Here is a 20,742-nt window from a genome sequence, read left to right as displayed (position 1 = left end):
ATCGTATGGTGGTCCGTGCTGCTAGCGGGGTAACAGCGGTGCGGGAGAATTATTCTTGCTGATATATCAGCTGCGTATCAGATCACTGGCGCGGTAGCCTGCCCCTACCAGTGTGCAGAAGATGTTTCTGCCGATAAACTGCCGGCTATTGTTATCGCGCAGCACAAGAACTAATCGACAAAAAAAACACCCGTACGATAACTCGTGTATTGTTATTTTGCGAACTCAAACGGAAATTAACAATTAGCGTCTAATCGAGACGAAAGCAAAACAACGAATGGGTTGTTATATATAAAGCTACGTAATCATCTAGAGAGGGGATCAAAAAAAAAAACCTAAAAAAGTTACGTTTTTTTAATGTTCCCTTATAAGGACGCGATGCCAATGCATCAAAAGAAAGTCACGCACAACTTCGACGTTTGGTTTGTGTCTGAGCATCAGTCTGCCAATGTGATCGGTCATGTGGTATGCGCGCTTGCCGTGCTGCTGGTTTTTCCGCATACTAAATCATGCACCTTGATAATGCAGTATTTGTCTTCCTGGATTTCTCAATTTTACAATTAAAGGTATTCTTCAATACGAATTTCGCATATTCTCTACGATAAAAAGTTATATTCAATGATCAAAACCTTGAAGTATTTCATTAAACTTTCAATGGTGCTTTGGCTCTTCTAGTAACACCGATCAATGATTGCTGCTAGGAAAAATGCACTGGAAAAAATGCGCACGCTCCATCCAAGTGTTTCATCAAATGGATATGAAAATGACTCTGCATTGTTATTTGGAGATTTTTTTTATCGAATTCAATAATTTTTAACTTTCGTTTCAAGTTGTCGCACACACATCTATGAGCCGCACTTCATTTACGTGTGATTTCAACATCTGCTCCACTGTTTTATCACAGTGGTTATCACGTGCGAAACACTTCCAGTTGATTTGTTCTGTTTTTATATGTCAAATAAAGTGCCGTTTGATCTGAAAAGTAGAAAAATGGCGACAGATGAAAAGACAGCGAGTGTCATACGGCTTAGAAGCTCGACGATTTTCCGGACAACATCTGTAAATTTTTGCAAGGTAAGTGATTTATGTCATTTATCTTTATCTCGGCCTTTCAGCACAAGATCACAGAGATTCTGATGAAAACATCTTTACGCTAGAGGCAACTATTTGTTCATTTTTTTTCTTCATCTAAAAATATTTGTTTACTAAAACGACAATTATTCAAATTAAATTAATTTAATTCTTTGTTCGCTTTACATGCTTCTTCAACAGAGAGGGATAGTTTATGTTTGGTGATGAATTTTTATAGTAATATTCCAATTTTATAAATAAAACAAAGGTTGCATTATATGCAATCATTCCCATGTAAAACTGTTTTCATTTTAAAATCGAATAAAAATCATTCGAAGCTCGGTAAACATTCATTTGAGATTCAAAATTCAAACACTTCATGTTTATATGTCATAACACGAGAATCGAAAGTGTTTTTCTTTTAAAAATGAGGTGTTGCACGATAAATAATTCTAAAGTGTTCTATATGTTTTGACCAGTAGGGCGAATCAAGTGCAAAACACTATATAATGTCGTGTCGATTGCTTTCAGTGTACAGTAGAAAACTAATAATCTGACACCAAAAAAATCAATTTCGGCCAACAATCTTAATTTTCCGACCATTGTGCGGTGATGGGCAATAGGCTTCCGCGCATTTTTGAGTATCCATCAACAGTCTTGCATTATTTGAAAATTTTTGTTTGTTTGTTGACATTATCCTAAATGGGCATAAGAATAGTTTAAAAATACTGATAGGTGATGGGGAATAGGTTTTCACGCAACTTTGAGTAATCTTTCGTATCAATTGAAAAAAAAAATATATATTTTTGTTTCTGAAAATATTTCTAAATGTCCATAAGGAAGGTTCAAAAACCTACTGATAGATTGTGAAATATAGATTTTCGCGTATCTTTGAGTAACCATAAAGATTCTTGCATAAATTAAAAAAATTTTTTTTTGCTTCTATATAAGGCCGTTACAAATTTTATTTTCATTTTATGTCACCCTCCCCCCCCTTTCAAAAATCTTGAGTATTGGAAGGGGAACAAAAAAAACCTTAAACCGTTTTGTTCAATTCATTGGTTTTCTGACAGCATAAATGCTTAATTTAGCAACAAACAAGTCAGGTGACAGCGAGAGTGTCGTCGAAAGGCAAGCGAAATAAATACTAATAATAAAAAAGTTAAATTTTTCAACATTTATTTGAGTGCAAGTTACAAACGTCATAACTTGCACACAAACTTTGATCAAAGATATTTCTTTTTTTTTCGTCTCGGTGTTATTTTTTTTTTTGCCACCCTCTTTGCTAACTTTGATAACCTTGGACATAAAAAGAATTCGAAATTTGTATCAGCCTAATAAAAATAAAGTGGGACTATACTCTCATCAAGTAGAATCAAAATATTTGAGGTGAAGTGACACATTCAAATTCATTTGCTGTAGTTTTCTTTTACCAATTCGCTTTCAATTTAGGGCTTTTTTTACGCGATACCGCGTGATCGAACCGAGTCGGATCATAATGCCAGAACCGAAGGGTTTTCTTCGCCACAACAGTCAAAAAGGGCTGGGTAGGTGTATTCGCATTGATGATGATGATGATGATGATGATGATGATGATGATGATGGTCCCGCCTCTTACCCCTACAAAGATTTGAGGTAGACGATTTATCTATTAGATAATTAGTTATTACTTCAATTAAACCAGAAAGCAAAAAAAAAAAATCACAAGAAGGTTGTATGCAAAGCCACGACCGCAAGGTTGAAGTAGAATACTTTTACAAGAAAGATAACCTGGCTGCTTGCGTGTCAGTCATTTTTTCTAGTGAATAAACGTTGACCGTTCATTGGCAGTATTGTAATTTCTTTTTGTCTGATATTTTGAATGAAGTTCATTGGATATTTTTAAATTTTGTGCAAATGAGGAGTTGAAGTGCTGCCGAATTGTAATATGCACATTTTATACGACAACATTAAACGGGAACGGAACAAAGGCTACGGTTATGCGATGCGATTCGCCTTACCGTGGTGAAATGTACAGCTCTTTTTAAGGCGAAGTAGAGCTATACATTTCAACAGATTTCGTCTTGCCGAATCGCATCGCGCCGTTATTTGCGTTCTGCTTGACCGTAGCCAAACACTAAGCGACGCAAACACGTAATAATAGTCAGAGTATGCATGTAGATGAAGATAATTAATTTTGTATTATAGCGCAAAACGAGAAAATACTAACTCTTCAAATAATGATTTGTGTTCTTCAAATTTCAGTTGTTCAATTTAATATTCGATGAAATGTTTGTTTATTATCTGATGAAGCTCTTATAAGGCCAAATGATGCATTCCCAATTTACCAGGTCCATAACTCTGCCGATCGTGCTTGGGAAAGCGCGGTATAACGACTAACCAGAGGTCGAATTTTGTGTTTTGACAAGGCTTAAGAGTTTTCAATAATACAATAGTTCGAATGATAAAATTGCAATTTCATGCATTTGGTAGGAATCTTAGAAGATTTTGTAATCGATTGCTGCAAGAACGAAGGAAATCCATCGAAAACTAACCGATTTATTGGCATTTGAAATTTTTCTCACTTTTTTCAGTTTTAGATTTTCATTTTACATCCCTATGTAGCCGAACTTCCTGAGAGAAGTATTCTAATTCAAAATTAAATCTTCATTAATTCATTTGTTGTCCTTATAAGAACAATTGTTCAATTTATCATAGGATGTAGTGTTTATCTTACATCTCTGTGTTACCTTGATAGTGAGGACTAAGGCACACGGTCAACACAATGAGAAAGGTGTTTTCACATTGACAACTAGACACGGCTTTACTGGAGGAAGTGTTGGCAAATGCATCTACCGCTAATACCACCGCTATCATACGAAAGCGCGTCGTTTCATGTGGGGAATATCAACAACGAAAAATGACGCGCGTCTAAGCATAACCCGAACTGTTTCGCCGTGCTGCTCCCATTTACCTTTACATCGGCCTCAGGGAAGTACCGGCTGCATCTGTACTACCGCTGAGGCTGTCACTATACTGCTATTGGTACCAAAAACTATTAACTCTTCAAATAGGTGTGTTATTTGTTCTCAAAAGAACAATTGTTCAATTCAAAATCGGATTTACGCAATCGCATCTCTGTAATATTACCGACAATAATATTCTTCTGAACAAACTGATGCAACTTTTCCATTAGGCCTCTGCCATAATAGACGCGAAAAGCGACGCGAACCGATTCGCTCAGCTGTAGGTTATAATGTACAGTCATCAGTAGAGCTGTACATCAACCTACGGCCGAGCGAAATGGTTCGCGCCGCTTTTCGCGTCTACTATGGCAGAGGCCTTAGAGGAAGTTGCTGGCTGATGTATTCACTTCATGCAAGCCTACTGCTGATGCTTCCCGCTACCACACTGAAACAGCATTTTAGTGAAGGGAGTGTCGTTGCATCAGCTGACCCTGCTACTATCGATGCTGATATACCCGCTGCAACAGCTACGCTATGCATAGCCATGCCACAGTTGTGGCCGCTATACGCTGGCCCAACTGCTGAGCAACTGCAACGCTATCCGTAGCCATGCCACAGTTGTGGCCGCCATTGGTATCCGCTGTACCTGCATCTGCTGGCCCTGCTGCTATCGATGGTGAGATCCGCTGAAACTGCTACGCTTATTCGCAGCCATGCCACAGTTGTGGCCGCTATCCGCTATCGATGGTACCCACTGCTCGCTCCCGCTGCTGCTAAGGGAGGACTGCTGTCGTCGCTGTTCAGAACTACTATGAGCGGCTTCGACTAAAACAGGCTCTTATATAGGGATGAAAATAGGAATGAATTATTTTACGTACGTGGTGGAATGATATAACTTGAAAAATATGTGTGAATTCATTCTGGTTTAGAGCGATCATTTGATAAGCTCCACCTCTTTTTTCAGTTTCTAAAGTTTTTCCTCAGTTTCGTAGCACGGATGCACAAAAATGATTTCTTGTCGAGCCGGACCGATAGCACTCTCATTGAAGCAACAAAATAACATGTTTTGTGTCGTGTTGCGCAGCTTCGTTGAAGAAAATGTTCCCGTCCCCGTGTCGCATGTAAGCAGATTATTGCGTTCAGTAGACAGTAGATAGTGCATCCAGCGAATAAACACCGATGGTGCTCTCACACACGCAACGGTTTTAACCCGTATTTTATTGCGGTTTGTAACATCAAGCGATTTCGAATACTTGCTTGCGTTGACAAAAATTATTAACATTCAATGACTTGTTTATTTGCCTTCAAAAAGGCATTTTGATTTCCAAAATTGGATTTCCTGATGGCAATCTTCATGCTGCCCCAACACGGGGGGAATAATGGCTGTCTGGCGACACACGCTGAGGAAAACCGCGCTGCTCCTGAGACGTGGTGACCAACCACAGGGCTAGTGCTGCTGCTAAGGAAGGACGACTGCTGTTGTCGCTGTCTAGAACTATTATGAGCGGCTCCGGCTGAAACAGGCTCTTATATAGGCCAAATAGCATGTTTTCAATTGCAAGGTATATGATCCCGTCGACCGTGCTTGGGAAGCAAGCATATAACGACCAATCAGAGGTCGAATTTTTCGTTTTGACAAGGCTTGACAATTTCCAATGGTACAATACTGTGAATAATAAAATTACAATTATCTTATTTTGGGAAGAATCTTAGAAGATTTTCCAATCTATTGCTGCAAGAACGAAGGAAATCCATCGAATACTAACCGATTTATTAGCATTTGAAATTGGACATATTTTTCACTTTTTTCGGTTTTAGATTTTCATTTCACATCCCTATGTAGCCGAACTTCCTGAGAGAAGTATTCTACTTCAAAAAACGGACTGGTTTTGTCAATACAGATATAAAATCCTCCATAATATTCCAATGCTACAATACTTCCGTTTAGTATTACTGAATAAAAAAAAATTTAAACACAAATTTCTAAGCCGTTCTACGACCAAGATTACCAAGTTCTAATTATTTTACTTCTTTCAATCAATTGAACATTATTCACATCTGAATTAAGCCAACACCCAATCTAGCCCACAGCTAAATTGCTACAGTCCCAACAAGGCCATTCCCGCCGAACTCAGCAAGCAAAGCACAGGTAAACCGTGAACTTAACATGATACTCATGAGGATGTCCCCACCTAGGGAAGTCTAGAAAATTTCCAACCCGAAAAAGTACTAGAACAGCTAGGAATTTCAACGTCCAAAGACAATCAAAAGTGTCATAATTTTTCCGAGTAATCCGACGTATGTCCAGAACTCCTTAAAAGTTTATTGTGTCACAAAAACTCAATTTTCATAACTTACATCAGCATAATACATCTGTATGTATGTAAATAAAAAAAAAACCTTTATTTTTCAAAATGTCATATATTAATTTAAGAAAGGTAGTCAATTATATCTGTGTAACGCGCGCGATTCTCAAACCTTTGTAGACTTCTCATTTTTTTTTTTACTACTACATTAAATACAAAATGCATCATTATCATCGGGACGAACATAATAGTTTTTACAATGCTTAAATAAATACTAAAAAGCTATTACAGCAAAAGTCCACATAAAATCATCCGTTATGAAAAATTCGTCAATTTAGTGCGTGAATTGTAAAACTTTTCTGTTTAGCTGTCTAAAAAACAGCTTTGACGTGTGAAATACATTGTCTCTTGAACTCAAGTAGCGTTGCTGCACGTTTGACCTGTGTAGGCATCGAATTGAACACTTTAATTCCTTTAAAAAATAATGAATTCTGCGAAGCTCCAAAAATAAAATTTGGTGTTCGAATTTCTGTCGCGTTTCTAGTATTGTATCTATGAATATCACTTCCTCTCACAATTCGATCACACAAATATCGAGGCAGCAATCCGTTAACTATTTTAAAAGTGAACACCATCGTCATGAACACAATTCGCTGCTTCACAGATAACCATTGCAAGGCATCCAACATCAAGGCCGAGGAAGTGAATCTACTACATCTCAAAATTAACCGCATAACTTTATTCTGCAAACGCTGTAACCTCGATATTTGAGTTTCATTTGCCAAAAATAAAATGGAAGAGCAAAAGTCCAAGTGGGGAGAGATGATTGATTTATAGAGATGAATCTTGCTAAAAGTACTCAACTCTTTATTCAAACGACAGAGAATTCCATATTTTTTGGCAATTTTCTTGATGACATTGTCAATATGAATATTGAAGTTTGTCATCAATAGTCACGCCAAGGTATTTCATCTCACGTACGCGTTCAAGTGTCTCGCTGTCAATTTCCACAGAGACATTTTCAGTAACACGGTTGCGCGAAATAACCATAAATTTAGTTTTACTTATATTCAGTTTTAGTTGTTTGAATTTCAACCATCTACTCAGCGAACACAAGTCCTAACTCAAGCGAATAATAGCAAAATCGAGATCTTTAGCTGCAATGAACAGTACAGTATCATCAGCAAAAAGGTTAATATCACAGAAACGTAAAACTTGTCTCATGTCATTAATGTACATTATGAATAAAATGGGCCCTAATACACTTCCTTGAGGTACTCCAAGAATGTTTCCCATGGGAGAAGATGTGAATTCATTGAAAATAGTCCGTTGAGTTCTGTCACACAAGTAGCTCTCAAACCACTTGTATGCAGTACCTGTAATACCAAAGCGCTTTATTGTTCGTAACAATAAGGGCCTAGAAATGGTTTCGAAAGCGCGTTTAAAATCCAAGAACACTGCAACAATAGTTTCTTTACGCTCAATATTTTCTTTCCATTTTGCTAACACCAAATTCAACGCAGTTTTACAAGAATGACCTTCTCGATAGCCTGATTGTTCTGGTATTAACAAACTGTTCATATTAAGATAATTTAAAAGTTGGCCTTTGATAACAAGTTCTAAAATTTTTTCTAATGTGTGCAACATGTTGATGGGGCGAAACTCTTCGGCTTTACTCGTAACAGCAACCTTTTGAATAGGAACCACCAAAGATTCCTTTCAAACTCGTGGCACGTGCCCAGTTTGTAACGATTCATTGATTAGGCCAAGGAGGTCGTGTCCGATGACATGAAAGCAATCTTGAATTACTTTTGCATTAACGTTATCGATTCCAGCCGTTTTTTTGCATTGAAATGTATGAAATAGGGTGAAAACCGGTCAAAGTACAGTTAACATTAATTGGCTGTTTCATTTCATCAGGTTCATCCACCAATTCAATAGATCGGTTGATATCTGAAACACTATCGATAAAATAAGTATTGAACTTAGAAGCGATTGCTTGTTCTGATCGTTCTTCTGTGCCATTTAAGGTTATGGACCGCGATTTGCAAACGCCAGGTTTCAACAATGACTTTAATATTTTCCATAACTCTTTGCTGTTATTTTTATGATGTTCAATTTTCCTCTGTATATATTCGCTCCGTGTTTTGATCAGAGTTTGAGAATATATATTACGCGCCATCGTATAGTTACGCCAGTGATCATTACTGTTTGTTCTACAAAACTTTTTATACCATCCATCTCTCTTACGTTTAAGACGTAAAAGATCCAAAGTGTACCACTTGTTGGAGTTCTTCACAACAACAAACTTTTGTTCCACTAACTGATTAGTACACGTTTTTAAGACGTTATTGAGAACATCAGTTTTATGATCAAGGCACCCCGATAATGGGAAATCCACGTTTCACGCGACAAGATCCGAAACCTTTCGTTTCGAGTAATTTTTCCAACACTTTAGTTTAACTAAATTATCATCACTGTTTATACTCTGATTTACAGTAATAACAAGAGTCTCATGATCGGTTATTTTCAATTCAGAATTTACTGCAGCGCGAACAGAATCAAAGTTTGTATAAACATGATTAATTAAAGTTTTACTGTGTCTAGAAATACGCGTATATTCAGTAACAACTTGTTTTATATTGCAAAACTCTATTAATCTCTTCAAATGGCTCGAATTAAAGCTATCACGCCAGTTTATGTTAAAGTCACCAGCAATCACGTTAAATTTGCGGCTATCCACAAATAACTCAAACCAGTTTTCTAGTATTTGCAAAAATCGCTGATCACTAGAACTAGGGGAATGATAAACTACACCATAGTTACCAACCTTCATGCCTCGGTCCACTGTTATGCCCAAAAACCAATTTCCTTCAATTGCTTCATTGAAAGAAACATTGAATTGTACTGATTCTTTGACATAAATAGCAACCCCTCCAGTATGTCTAGAATGTGACAAACAGGCAGCAATATTGTATCTCGGAATAGAATATTGATCAAATGCATCGATATCTACTATGTGTGTTTCTGACAAAAAAAACTAAAAATGGACTATTCAACTCTACAATATGACGTAAAGCTACGTAGTTTGTAGAGAGACCAGCAATATTCAAATATATAATATCTAAGCTACACACATTCCTGGAACCTGATTGCTATTTATTGAAATGCAGGCTGCCTTTCTTTTGATCATACAATTTTTTATAAACTAGGCACTCTGAACTAGATGCCGCATGGTTAACGTCCAGATTCATTTTACGATCTTTATTGTATTTAGAACAATTAACGCATTTCAATACAGTGGATGTGCATTCCGAAGTTCTATGATGCTCACTACACAAAGAGCACGTTTCATCGTTTTTGCAATCTGTACTCTTGTGGCCGAATTCTCCACATTTGAAGCATCTAAGGACATTTATCGCTGGAACTATAGGGCACCGATCCCACCCAACATTTACTTTTTTCGCGGATAATAAACAGTCATAAGTCTTTTTATCTACTTCTATCACAACGTTGTACTTGTTATACGTGAAACGTGGATTTTCATACGTACGCAAGACTTTGACATCTCCAATTGCAATGTCTTCATTTTGACTTTTCAAAAAGTCAATGAAGACATCTGAGGAATATTGATCGCTCATGCCCAACACTTTTAGTCTTGGCACCGGAGGTGTGGGAACAACAGCTGTATAGCTTTCACCCAGATTACCTTCAATGCTATTTTTCACCACCTCCACATTTTCTTTTGTTGCACACTCAACAATAACAGAGCCGTCTTTCCCGGTTTTAAAGTTACTAATCTTGTGTGTTTTAGGATTTAGTTTTGATTTTAAAAACTCCCGCGTAGCTTCGCTACTTTGGGTGGACTCTTTTGGTTTAATCACGATGACCGGACAAGCCTTACGTTTCTTACTACCGCTCAAAACGTTTGCATAAGTCATCGGTTCATCGCTAAAACTTTGTTTTTCATCTTCATTTAACTTTCGTTTTTTAACCTTTTTAGCTGAATTACGGCTGAGATCAGCCGGTTCAGATATCACACTATTCATCGCAACTAAATCCCTATCACGTTTATTTTCAAAAAATTACAGAGTCATATTATTCATTTTTTCATCCATTAATTTTTTTAAAATCGGCAACTCTTTCCTTTAGAGTACCATTTACATTTATTCTCATTGCTTCCATCCCGATCTTGAACGCGTTGTCTATCTGAGCAGCAATGTTGTTTTGCAAATCTGTAAAAGAGGCAGAAATTTTGTTAATCTCGTCTCTTATTACTTTGACATCCAAAACCGATACATTCTGCTCATCACAACACTGAACCGATAGACAATTATCACACTTGAACAGAAGATTGTCATTCGCATTGATCAACTGAATAGCCGCATTACCGATGCCTACACAGCGAGAGTGAAATCTCTGTTTGCAGTTACAACAGTAAACGACATCGTTGATCACAACCGTTTGACTACACTTTGCACATTCCATTTTACCTACACAGTGGATGCTGTACGGCGACACAACACTACCGGCAAAACAATTGAAAAAGAAAAAAACAATGCCGACGGCAGCCAGCCGTGGCGGAAAGCAAATAAAATTGCAAAATTTATTCAAAATAAGCAGCAGATATTACTGCACTTCTACTTATCCTGATGAAGATCTTTCTTTAGTACACTTTAGACACTAAATATTCTATGTGCACACACAATTTCACACGTAAAAATTCGAAAATATCACAGCACGTTATAAACAAACTATGATGCTCGTCATTACGCACACTGCATTCACTAAACGCGTTCGCGTTCACCCACGGGAAGGGGCAATCAAGGCCACCTTCTTAAGGGGAAATTTACGACTAATCGCTCAAAAGTTCACTTTGGGATCCTTTCTGCCTCTCCAACTTTACAACTGTTACAAGATTATGATTCACGAGAGCAAGGCCGATGCAAGCGCAAGCGACGTAGTGCGAAACACTTTTTTTCCGTGTGGGGAGTAATATCAACAATAAGAAAACATATGAAACGATTTGCTTCATGTTCATCATGGCATCGGACTAAGAAAAAGGAGAAACGAAGGAGTGCGAGTCAAGTATCATCGATGACAGCTGCAGCCGAACAGCAGGCTGTCAACAGCGTAGGTCAAACCAACAGGACAGTCTCAAAATTAACTAAACTAGGATGCCATGGTTTATTGAACAAACAACATGGGCATGAATTAGTTGTCGTGTGCAACACAAGACAGCTTCGTTGGCTGTCCTGGATGCAGCTTGGGTTTGGGGGAGGCCCTAGGATGAACAGATCTCACATTGTTCGCTGAGAATTAATAAGACCAGGTGAATCATGCGAGGTCGAGGTACAGTATTGAAAATATAATAATTCGATCACAGGCAAAATACGCCTCGAACTAGTATTGTGCTGCTCATCTGGACTTGACCGAGTAACGTTACCAGGTCCTCGCGAGTAAGCGAGTGGTTTCCGATTTCTTTGAGTAGGTGAAATTTGGCCGTCCTTTTCCCGAAATCTTCCGACGCATCGCAAATAAAAATGCACCAGTGGTAGGGTGACTTACTATTTCAATATGAACCGCGTGCTAAAAGAAACAAATGAAAATCGCTACATATACCTTCATCGGTCCTCGTTTTGGTATTCCAGATATCACAAAAAACGGACTGCAATAATCTACACCGCTGTTGGCAAATTGGCGACAGTTTGCTAAATCATTTGGGATTTCTTCCGGAAGCAAACGTAACATTGCATTGGTGAAAGATTCGTCGAACCAAGTCGCATGCTGAAAAGCACCAATTGCGGCGGGTAATGGATTGCAATAAATTCGGCTAATGAATGTTTAGTACTCAAAACAACCCATGCAGCGTTGCGCAAAATCTTGTTGTACGAATGGTCCGGCAATCAATAAATCATTCAGGAAATAACCCGATGCCGTCTTGCACGACGCATCAAAAAACAACTCTTGTCTCAGTTGTTGTGCTGAAGGATTTGAACACAGGGTGATGGGGCTGCTTGTTATCATCTACAGGTTCTTCAAGACGCTTATGCCCTAGATGTTCGTACTCTGCCATGAATTGTATAGTATGCATATTTGAGGCTAGACTCCATTCCAGACAACGTTCTAAACTAAAAAATCGCCGTTCGGCAATATCTCGGGAGTGTCCCAAAAAATTTCCGGATCGTCGGTTTTGGGTCATCGCACTATGTACCGCCCAGCAATGTCTCAGGTCATAGTTTCGTTAAACAGCTCTTCACAGGTCCGTTCTACAGCGGAATGGACGCATTGCGTTGGTATGGCCTCGATCTCCCAAAACCTTTGCAGAGTAGCATCAAGCGAATCGCCGCGAATACAAAACAGGCCGTTGGATCAGCGCTCGACAGGAGAATGTCCAACCGATTAACTCCGCCTGTTACGGTACTCTTTAATTTAGTTTGGCCTTCACGAACAGACCTAAATTATTGAGAACTGAAGCAGAGGATCCAGAGCCCCTGGAAAGGAGGATGGATGTAATAGCTCTTAACCATGGCTGTTACGTAAAATCCAATGGTCAAAACTCCTAATGAAAGGTGTTATGCGACCCGTGGGGGGTTTAACAAATTCCCACCCGCTAACGGAGCCTGTGGAATACCTGGCGTCTATCAAACTATGGGATGGAGCCCACTTTCGTGTCTTGCACACGAAGGACCTGCCAACGGCTCAAAGAATAATAGGGCACATGACAGTGTGGACACCTCAAATGAGAAAATTCTCCGTCTACTCCAAAACCATAACAACGGTTTCTCCACATGTGCATGGCGAGTATGTCATCGTAATGTTATTGAAAAAACTGAAAAACTGATGATGGTGGAGCTGGGCCAAAAGTCTGTTAACCTAATAGCGGCACAGAGCTTCCTGCTGAACTACAAGTACAACAGAGAACGCATATGGCATGTTGGCAAAGGGTTACACAGGCGCGAAAGGCTCTGGTGCAAAGACAGGAAAGATACGTTCGGAGACTTCCTCAGGGAGTGCACCGCTACCACCTGCACGATGCACTCCCGCGATAACGAAGAAGGTTCCGCTTACCTGCCACGGGAGCCTGTTGCTGAGGGTACGCAGACACCCCAACCTGATGGCAACCGTCCACCAATTGGAACTCAACTAGATCCAACGAAGGACGCGTTGTCCCCAACGTGAGCAGTATACGCTGGGTTCAGGTGAATCTCCGTCACGGAAAGGGCGCTTCTAGTTTTTTTAATCAAGGATCAGCTATCCGTAATGCTGATCTAGGAATAATGCCTCCACGACACCGGGATCTTTGGTAAGTTGATCTATTGCAGCCAACAGTCAAATCGTAGGACTGCAATTCTGTTGAACAGAAATATTAAATATGTTCCCATTACAAAGTTGATCAAACGGGGTTTGGTTGCCATTGCCGTAGAAGTGCTAACGACTAACGGCACACAAGTGATGGTCGTTGCCTCCGTTTACTTCCCGGGGGACGTGGACGATATACTGCCATCCGAAGTCACACCGCTTGTGCAGTACTGCCGAAGCATCAACAAGCCACTCATCGTCGGCTGTGATGCCGACGCACACCACACAATCTGGGGCATGAATACCTTACTTCTAACAACGTTATTGTATGCAATGTGGGGAACGACGCTTGACGCTTGTTCAACAGTCACATCCAACTGGGAAGCCTAGAGAGCACCCTCAGAAAATATAACGCTAAGCTACACAAAGCCAAAAGTTGGTCCACAGTTCGATTCTGTGAAGACATTCAGACTCTGTCTGAGACAACGCGACTACAAAAAGCGATGTCCAATCACCATACGAATGGTCTTGGATAATTGAAAAAGCAAGATGGTAGTCTGACTGTCACCACCAAGGAAACGGTGGAGGTTCTTATGAACATTCACTTTCCTGGCTCGACAGAGACCAAGTTGAACTTTGAAGAGCTACAGAGCCTCGGTTCAACTGGGCAGTGAGCTCATTTCAGCCTATAAAGTCTCCATCATGACCGAACTCAGTCACCTCTTTCGAACCAGGTTCACTCTAGGACATATCCCGGTCAGCTGGCGTTTATACCAAAACCGAGCAAAAAAGACAAAACATTGCACGAACCCTTCAGACCTATGAGTCTGACTTCAACTCTTCTCAAGTTGATGGACAAAATTACGGACATCTACATCCGCAGCGAGTTTCTGAAGGAGTTACCCTTACATATGCCTATGCCTATCAACAGGGTAAATCTATTAGAACCACTTTGAATTGCCTAGTGACGAAGATCGAGAAGTTATTTTACTTACTTACTTACTTACTTACTTACTTACTTACTTACTTACTTACTTACTTACTTACTTTTATGGCGACAGATCGTTAAGATCCTATGCCGATTCGGCATAGATCGAGAAGTTTCCGAAACATGAAGTGACAGCGGTCTGCGCTCTTCTTGATATTGAGGGAGCTTTCGATAACACGCATCAATTTGTAAAAATAACGGCTCCACAAAATAAAGTAGTCGACAATTCTACAATAAGCTGGATCCAAGCAATGCTTTCGAGCTTTCGATCACAGCTGCATTGTAGAGATGGTCGGGTATGGGAAATTTGTTACCCGTACCCGACCCGTACCCGATTCATCGATAATTTTCAAACCCGTACCCGACCCGAACCCGAAGTCGGGTTTGTTTAAAATACCCGTACCCGACTCGGACCCGAAATTTTTTTCAAACTACCCGTACCCGACCCGTATCCGGAAGAAAAATACCCCGAAATTGCCGGTACCCGACCCGTACCCGACCCGTACCCGACCCGTCCTGGATTTTTTTTATTTTTATTTTTTTTTTTTAAATGCCTGGTTACCTCGCATTTTATGCACTGATTGTCATATGTGGTGTCTAGTGTGGTTGGTAACGTCTCCGCCAACCACGCTCGACGCCTGGGTTTGAATCCTACCGCCGACATAGGTGTCGATGGTTGTGGGGTGGCGTGATCCACTCACAACCAACTCAACTGGTCTAGATTCAATCCTAGCCGACACCGGGAGATTTTCTGAGGCGAAAAATCTCTGGGATCACGCCTTCCATCGCATGAGAAAGTAAAGCCGTTGGCGCCGGTCCGTTAATAAACGGGTCGTGAGTTAGGGACCTGGGTGTGGAGTCGCCTCCCTGGGCGTCGGTAATTGGCCACAACAGTGGCGGAAATAGACCGACGGGATATAAGCGAGAATAAAAAAAAAAAAATATGTGGTGTCTCGAGATGATGGCCGGAACCAGGCTAGAACCGATTGTTCATGTGAACGAATGTTAATGAACCCATAGTTCCAGGCGACATATTGGTTCTCCTTGAATCCAGCGTAGCACCTGTCACTAAGAACGTCCGCTCGTCTGATGTTGAAAAATTTGACCATATTCATCACGCAGCAAAATATTTATTCATAACTGTGTACGGAGAATTTGGGTTCGTGTTAGTTACCTCATATTAAAATTGATCAAGGATTTCAATTATTTATTTTGTATGTATACGTATGATGCACAACTGGCTTTCCAGATGGAAGTTTTCTGAAAATCACTCGAGTTTTCACATACAATGAATTAATCTGGCGGATGGTCCACTATAGGGAAGGGATCCACTATATGTTAATTTACCCTACTAGAACAACACGGAGAATGATGAGAAATGCATGTCGGGTGGAGTTTAAAACAAACGACGAGTTTTATGTGCACATCGTAGCAACCTGGAATCTAAAATTTGGTATAACACAGATATTTCGGTACATGCGGCATCCCTGATCACAGTGCAAACTAAGACCTGGGAGGAAGAAACGAATACTACACTAAAAATCGGTCGAAACAGATGAAACGGACATTTGTCGTTTTTTGATAGCGTGTAACTATCTTCCTACTGTAACCCGAGCATGACTCGAACTAAGTTTTTAGTAACATCAGAAATACTAAATGTGCAAATTTGTCTGTAAAACACAGGTTTTCTAGTCAGTTTCTTCAGATTTTTATGTTTGTGTATTGTTGGGAATAGCGAGAAACGAATCAATTCCATAAACTTTATTCAAACAAATGTAAGTTATAAAATTACTGAGGAATATTAAGCTAAGTTAGACTAAGTCATATATATATATATATATATATATATATATATATATATATATATATATATATATATATATATATATATATATATATATATATATATATATATATATATATATATATATATATATATATATATATATATATATATATATATATATATATATATATATATATATATATATATATATTTTTTTTCGATACCTACTTTAGTGATTCTCGCTAGCGTTAACAAATTTCGAGGGAGATCTGCTCCACTTCTAGGTTGAGGCTTAGAAATTTTATTCGACAGATATAACCGAAATTCCTATTCGCGGGTTTCGCTGTCCAGCCGTGTAATCTTTCTGTACTTTTAGCACTTAGTTTAGCAAGTAATTTTAGAAACTAGATAGTGTGTAAGTTCACTAGGATTAAGCCGATAGATTTAATGTAGATTTAATCAGACTTAAGAATAATTAGAACTAATTTTAAGATTCTTCGCACTATCAGCACCACCAATAATGATCAAATGCCTCGCTCCTATCTGATGATGACACATGACATTCGCTTCGTCCGCTTTGATCGCGGTTCGATCGTGACGATCCCTCGGATGGTAACGGGTGCGGTTTATCAGTTGTGTGATGCGATAGTAACTGCTGTGGCCGAACATCTCGACAGGGCGCAGTCAACACTCCCCCCGGAATGCGCGTAGATTCCTGCTGAAGCGTATTCTTTGTAACGCCTACGTCGAGTACAGCTAAGGACACCGCAGGTCGCTCATAGATGCCACCCGATGCGGTTTGTACGGTCGCACGTCTTACCTGACCATCAGAAGCCGGACTCGTGGCAATCACTCGACCTGTTGGCCAGCAATTGCGGGGAAACCTCGGATCCACAACGATAACCACATCTCCTACTTTGATCGGGCTTACCGGATTAAACCACTTGGTTCTACGAGTAATTGTAGGTAGGTAGTCACGAACCCAGTATTTCCAAAAAACGTCCGCCTGAAACTGCGATTGTTTCCAATTGCTCCTGAGCACAGGCTCGTCGTTCAGAGAAACCCACGATCTCATGCCGTTGGCTGACCTCAACAAAAAGTGGTTGGGCGTCAGCACTGGTGAGTCGTCGTTATCAATCGGGATGTTTGTCAGAGGACGAGAATTGACGATGTTCTCGATCTCTATCAACGTGCTCTCCAAAACTTCTTGCGTCGGGAGTCTGCTTGCCTGCATTCGTTCGTAATTTTGCTTGACGCTCCGGATCAGCCGCTCCCACGCGCCACCCATATTAGGTGTTACGGGAGGATTGAAGGACCACTCACTGTGGCTCGACGTAAACTCGTTCTTGAGGGCTTCATGGTCAAGCTTATTTATCGCTGTTCTCAGTTCCTTACTTGCAGCTTGGAAATTGGTTCCACGATCGGGAATCAGTGGTCAGTGTGTAGGCGATTTGCAGGTGGATGGCGCGAGTGATTAAGCATGTAGCGAGTACCCCCCACCGTTTTTCATTTCTTCGTCCAATTGACACCATGATCGGACCGAAGTAATCGATTCCCATGTGAGTGAATGGACGAGTGTACGCGGCAAGTCGACCAGCGGGGAGGTCATCCATTGATGGTGGTTGAGGTTTAGCGAGGAGATTTTTACACCGCTGACAATCTTTCCGGATTTTTGAATATGCCGCTTTCAATTGAGGAGTACGGTAGCGTTGGCGTATTTCGTTAATGGCCGTTTCGTGGTTTTGGTGATGAAACCGTTCGTGCACGGAAGATATGATGAGGTGAGTTACGGGATGATCTTTCGGAAGAATTATTGGTTCAGCTGCATCCCGATCGATGAATTCACATGACTTCGTTCGACCCTTGACACGTAGCACGTCGTTTTCGTCTAGGAATGCATTCCATTGGTATAGCAGGCTAGATCGGGGGATCGTTTTCACGGGGTTTTTCATCGAGCGATTCTTGGCGAGTATCAATTTCTCCTCAGCGAAGGCAGCGGACTGAGCACTTCGGAACAGATAGTTTTCTGCATCGATGTAGTCCTGTTTCTGCAGATTCCCAACCACACAGGCTTTCCCATAACAACTGCGTTTCGAATTGCTGATAAACCGTAAATCATAGGCCGTCACGCGTAGCAGTTTGTTCCACTTCGAGGAGTCCTCTGGACGTATCGCTTGTTCACCAGGCTGGGTGTGCACAAGTAGATGCGGTCGCAGTTCCTCTTCAGTGGTCTTCGCAGAAAACGGGTTTGCTGGCCAATCTTCTTTCTGAAGGCGAAGAAATGCTGGTCCCCGAAACCAACGACTATCGTTTGCCAGGTTTGGTACTCCTTTCCACTTCGTTCCATCGTCAGCAACGTTGTGTTTGGTCGGTACCCATCGCCACTCTGAGATATCCGTTGTCTCGAGGGTTTCACTGACGCGAAATGCTACATACTGGCTGTATCGTCTATGGTCCGACCGAAGCCAACAGAGGACGTCCTTGGAATCCGTCCAAAATGTTCGCCGGCTGACGGTGATCGAAAGAGATCTCGATATCGTATCGGCAAGTCGCACACCGAAGACTGCTGCTTGCAGTTCGGAGCGAGGGATCGACAAGAACTTGAGTGGTGCAACTCTTGTTTTTGCGGCGACAAGCGCGCACTCGACGGTCTCGCCGCTCACATATCGAAGATACACCGCCGCAGCAAAGCCGCTCTCGCTTGCATCGACGAACGTATGCATTTCTACTACGCTATCTGCTCCCGCGGGAATTAGTACTCGGTAGCAGCGTGGGACTTCGATGGTTGCTATTTGTGGGAATACTGCCAGCCACGATAGCCATTTCTCGTACTGCGCATCTTCGATCGGATCGTCCCAGCCAACCTGAGTGCGCCAGATATCCTGAAGCAGCGTTTTAAGGTACATCATGACATGAGCGATGAGCGGACGAAAACCATCATAAGCGTTCGCAAGACTTCGCGTTTCGTGGGCCGTCGGTTTCCTGAGATGAGGCCCTGATCGTATCGTGATGAGATTTTATAGGTGAAGCAGTCCTTCGTGGTGTCCCACCACATTCCGAGCACCTTCTCGGTGGCGCACTCGTCGCCAATGTCGAGATTTTTCTCCTTCATTAATCCCTCGCTGATCGCTGCCAGGACGCTTCGTGAATTCGATATCCAGTTCCTTATTTCGAAACCACCTGCGTCGTGGATCCTTTTTACATCCTGAACGAGCTGAGTTGCTTCAACCTCGGTCTCTACGCTCACCAGCATATCGTCCACGTAGTGCCGTTTGACGATCGCCTCGACAGCTGCTGGATAATCTTGTTCGAACCGCTTAGCGTTGCTATTTTTCACGTACTGTGCTGTACTTGGTGAGCAGCAAGCCCCGAAGGTCATCACCTGCACCACGTAGACACTCGGCTCAGTTGCTGCTTCGTCATCCTTCCAAAAGAAGCGTAAGCAGTGCTGGTCTTCAGGACACATCAGCACCTGATGGAACATCTCGCGGATGTCCCCGCTTACTGCTATTTTATACTCCCGAAATTGCAGCAACACAGAAAGAAGCGAGATCAGCTGGTCTGGACAGGAAAGAATTAAGAGACAGTCCGTGGACGAGAGCCGCTGCATCCCAGACGAGCCGAATCTTGTCCGGTTTGTTCGGGTTGACGACTGGGAAAATTGGGAGGTACCACATACGAGAACGTGGCGTTTCAAGCTCCTCTGCAGTCAGCTTTCTTACGTACCCCTTGCTCAAGTGGTCATCAATCTTCGCCTTTATCGCTTTGGCTAGCGCCGGATCCTTCTTCATGCGATTTTCTAAGCATGTCCATCGCTTTCTCGCCATTCCTTTACTGTTCGGGAGTCGAGCGTCGTCGTACTTCCATAGTAGACCGCTCTCATATCGACCAGTTTCTGTGAGACGTGTTCGTGTATCCAGGAGCGTTTGTGCTCTTTGGTCCTGTTGCGACATCAAGAGCTTTCCGGTTTAACGATTCCGAGGCTGTCGAGGGAAAAGTGGGATTTTACTAATTTATGCAGATCCTCGTCTTGCTCTCGGTTGCATTCGCAACCTTCAACGCTATGATAATTTACGTATCGTTCAGCTTTTCTTTTCCTGTGCAACTCCCGAAGACCATCCAACCTAGTCTCGTTTTGATTGCAATAGGCTCGCTTTCGGTACCTTCACGGCACTTGACGGCATTCCCAAGTGTAGCATGATCCAAACCGATAAGAATTCTGGGACTAACATCACTGTACGATTCGAGTGGCAATCCTGCCAGGTACGGATACTTTTTCTGAAGTTCTGTGAGCAGAAGCGTTTGTGGTCGGATCTGCAAAGAGGGCATCGTGTACACACCGGT

At 41.3% G+C, this 20,742-nt stretch overlaps 3 protein-coding genes across 5 annotated transcripts in view; all 3 read right to left on the bottom strand.

Moving 5' to 3' along the window:
* LOC129725720 (uncharacterized) overlaps window positions 1-20,742 on the bottom strand; it is a 500,714-nt gene that overhangs the window by 429,466 nt on the left and 50,506 nt on the right. The window contains exon 2 of one of the 3 annotated variants that reach the window (XM_055681835.1): window positions 844-975. The exons of the other annotated variants lie outside the window; for them this stretch is intronic. The gene's annotated coding sequence lies outside the window, so the exon portion shown is untranslated. The remainder of the gene's footprint in view (window positions 1-843; window positions 976-20,742) is intronic. 3 annotated transcript variants of the gene reach the window in all.
* LOC129725748 (uncharacterized) lies at window positions 16,904-17,686 on the bottom strand. Its single transcript, XM_055681903.1, has one exon. It carries the CDS (start codon window positions 17,684-17,686, stop codon window positions 16,904-16,906), a length of 783 nt encoding a protein of 260 aa, XP_055537878.1.
* On the bottom strand, window positions 17,790-19,304 carry LOC129725745 (uncharacterized). The gene has a single exon (XM_055681902.1). The coding sequence runs from the start codon at window positions 19,302-19,304 to the stop codon at window positions 17,790-17,792; it is 1,515 nt and encodes a 504-aa protein (XP_055537877.1).

The sequence above is a fragment of the Wyeomyia smithii genome, chromosome 2 (genome assembly GCF_029784165.1).
Source record: "Wyeomyia smithii strain HCP4-BCI-WySm-NY-G18 chromosome 2, ASM2978416v1, whole genome shotgun sequence".
NCBI lineage: Eukaryota > Metazoa > Arthropoda > Insecta > Diptera > Culicidae > Wyeomyia > Wyeomyia smithii.
Note: the sequence above shows the minus strand (reverse complement) of the source record. Positions and strands in the feature narration are given on the sequence as shown.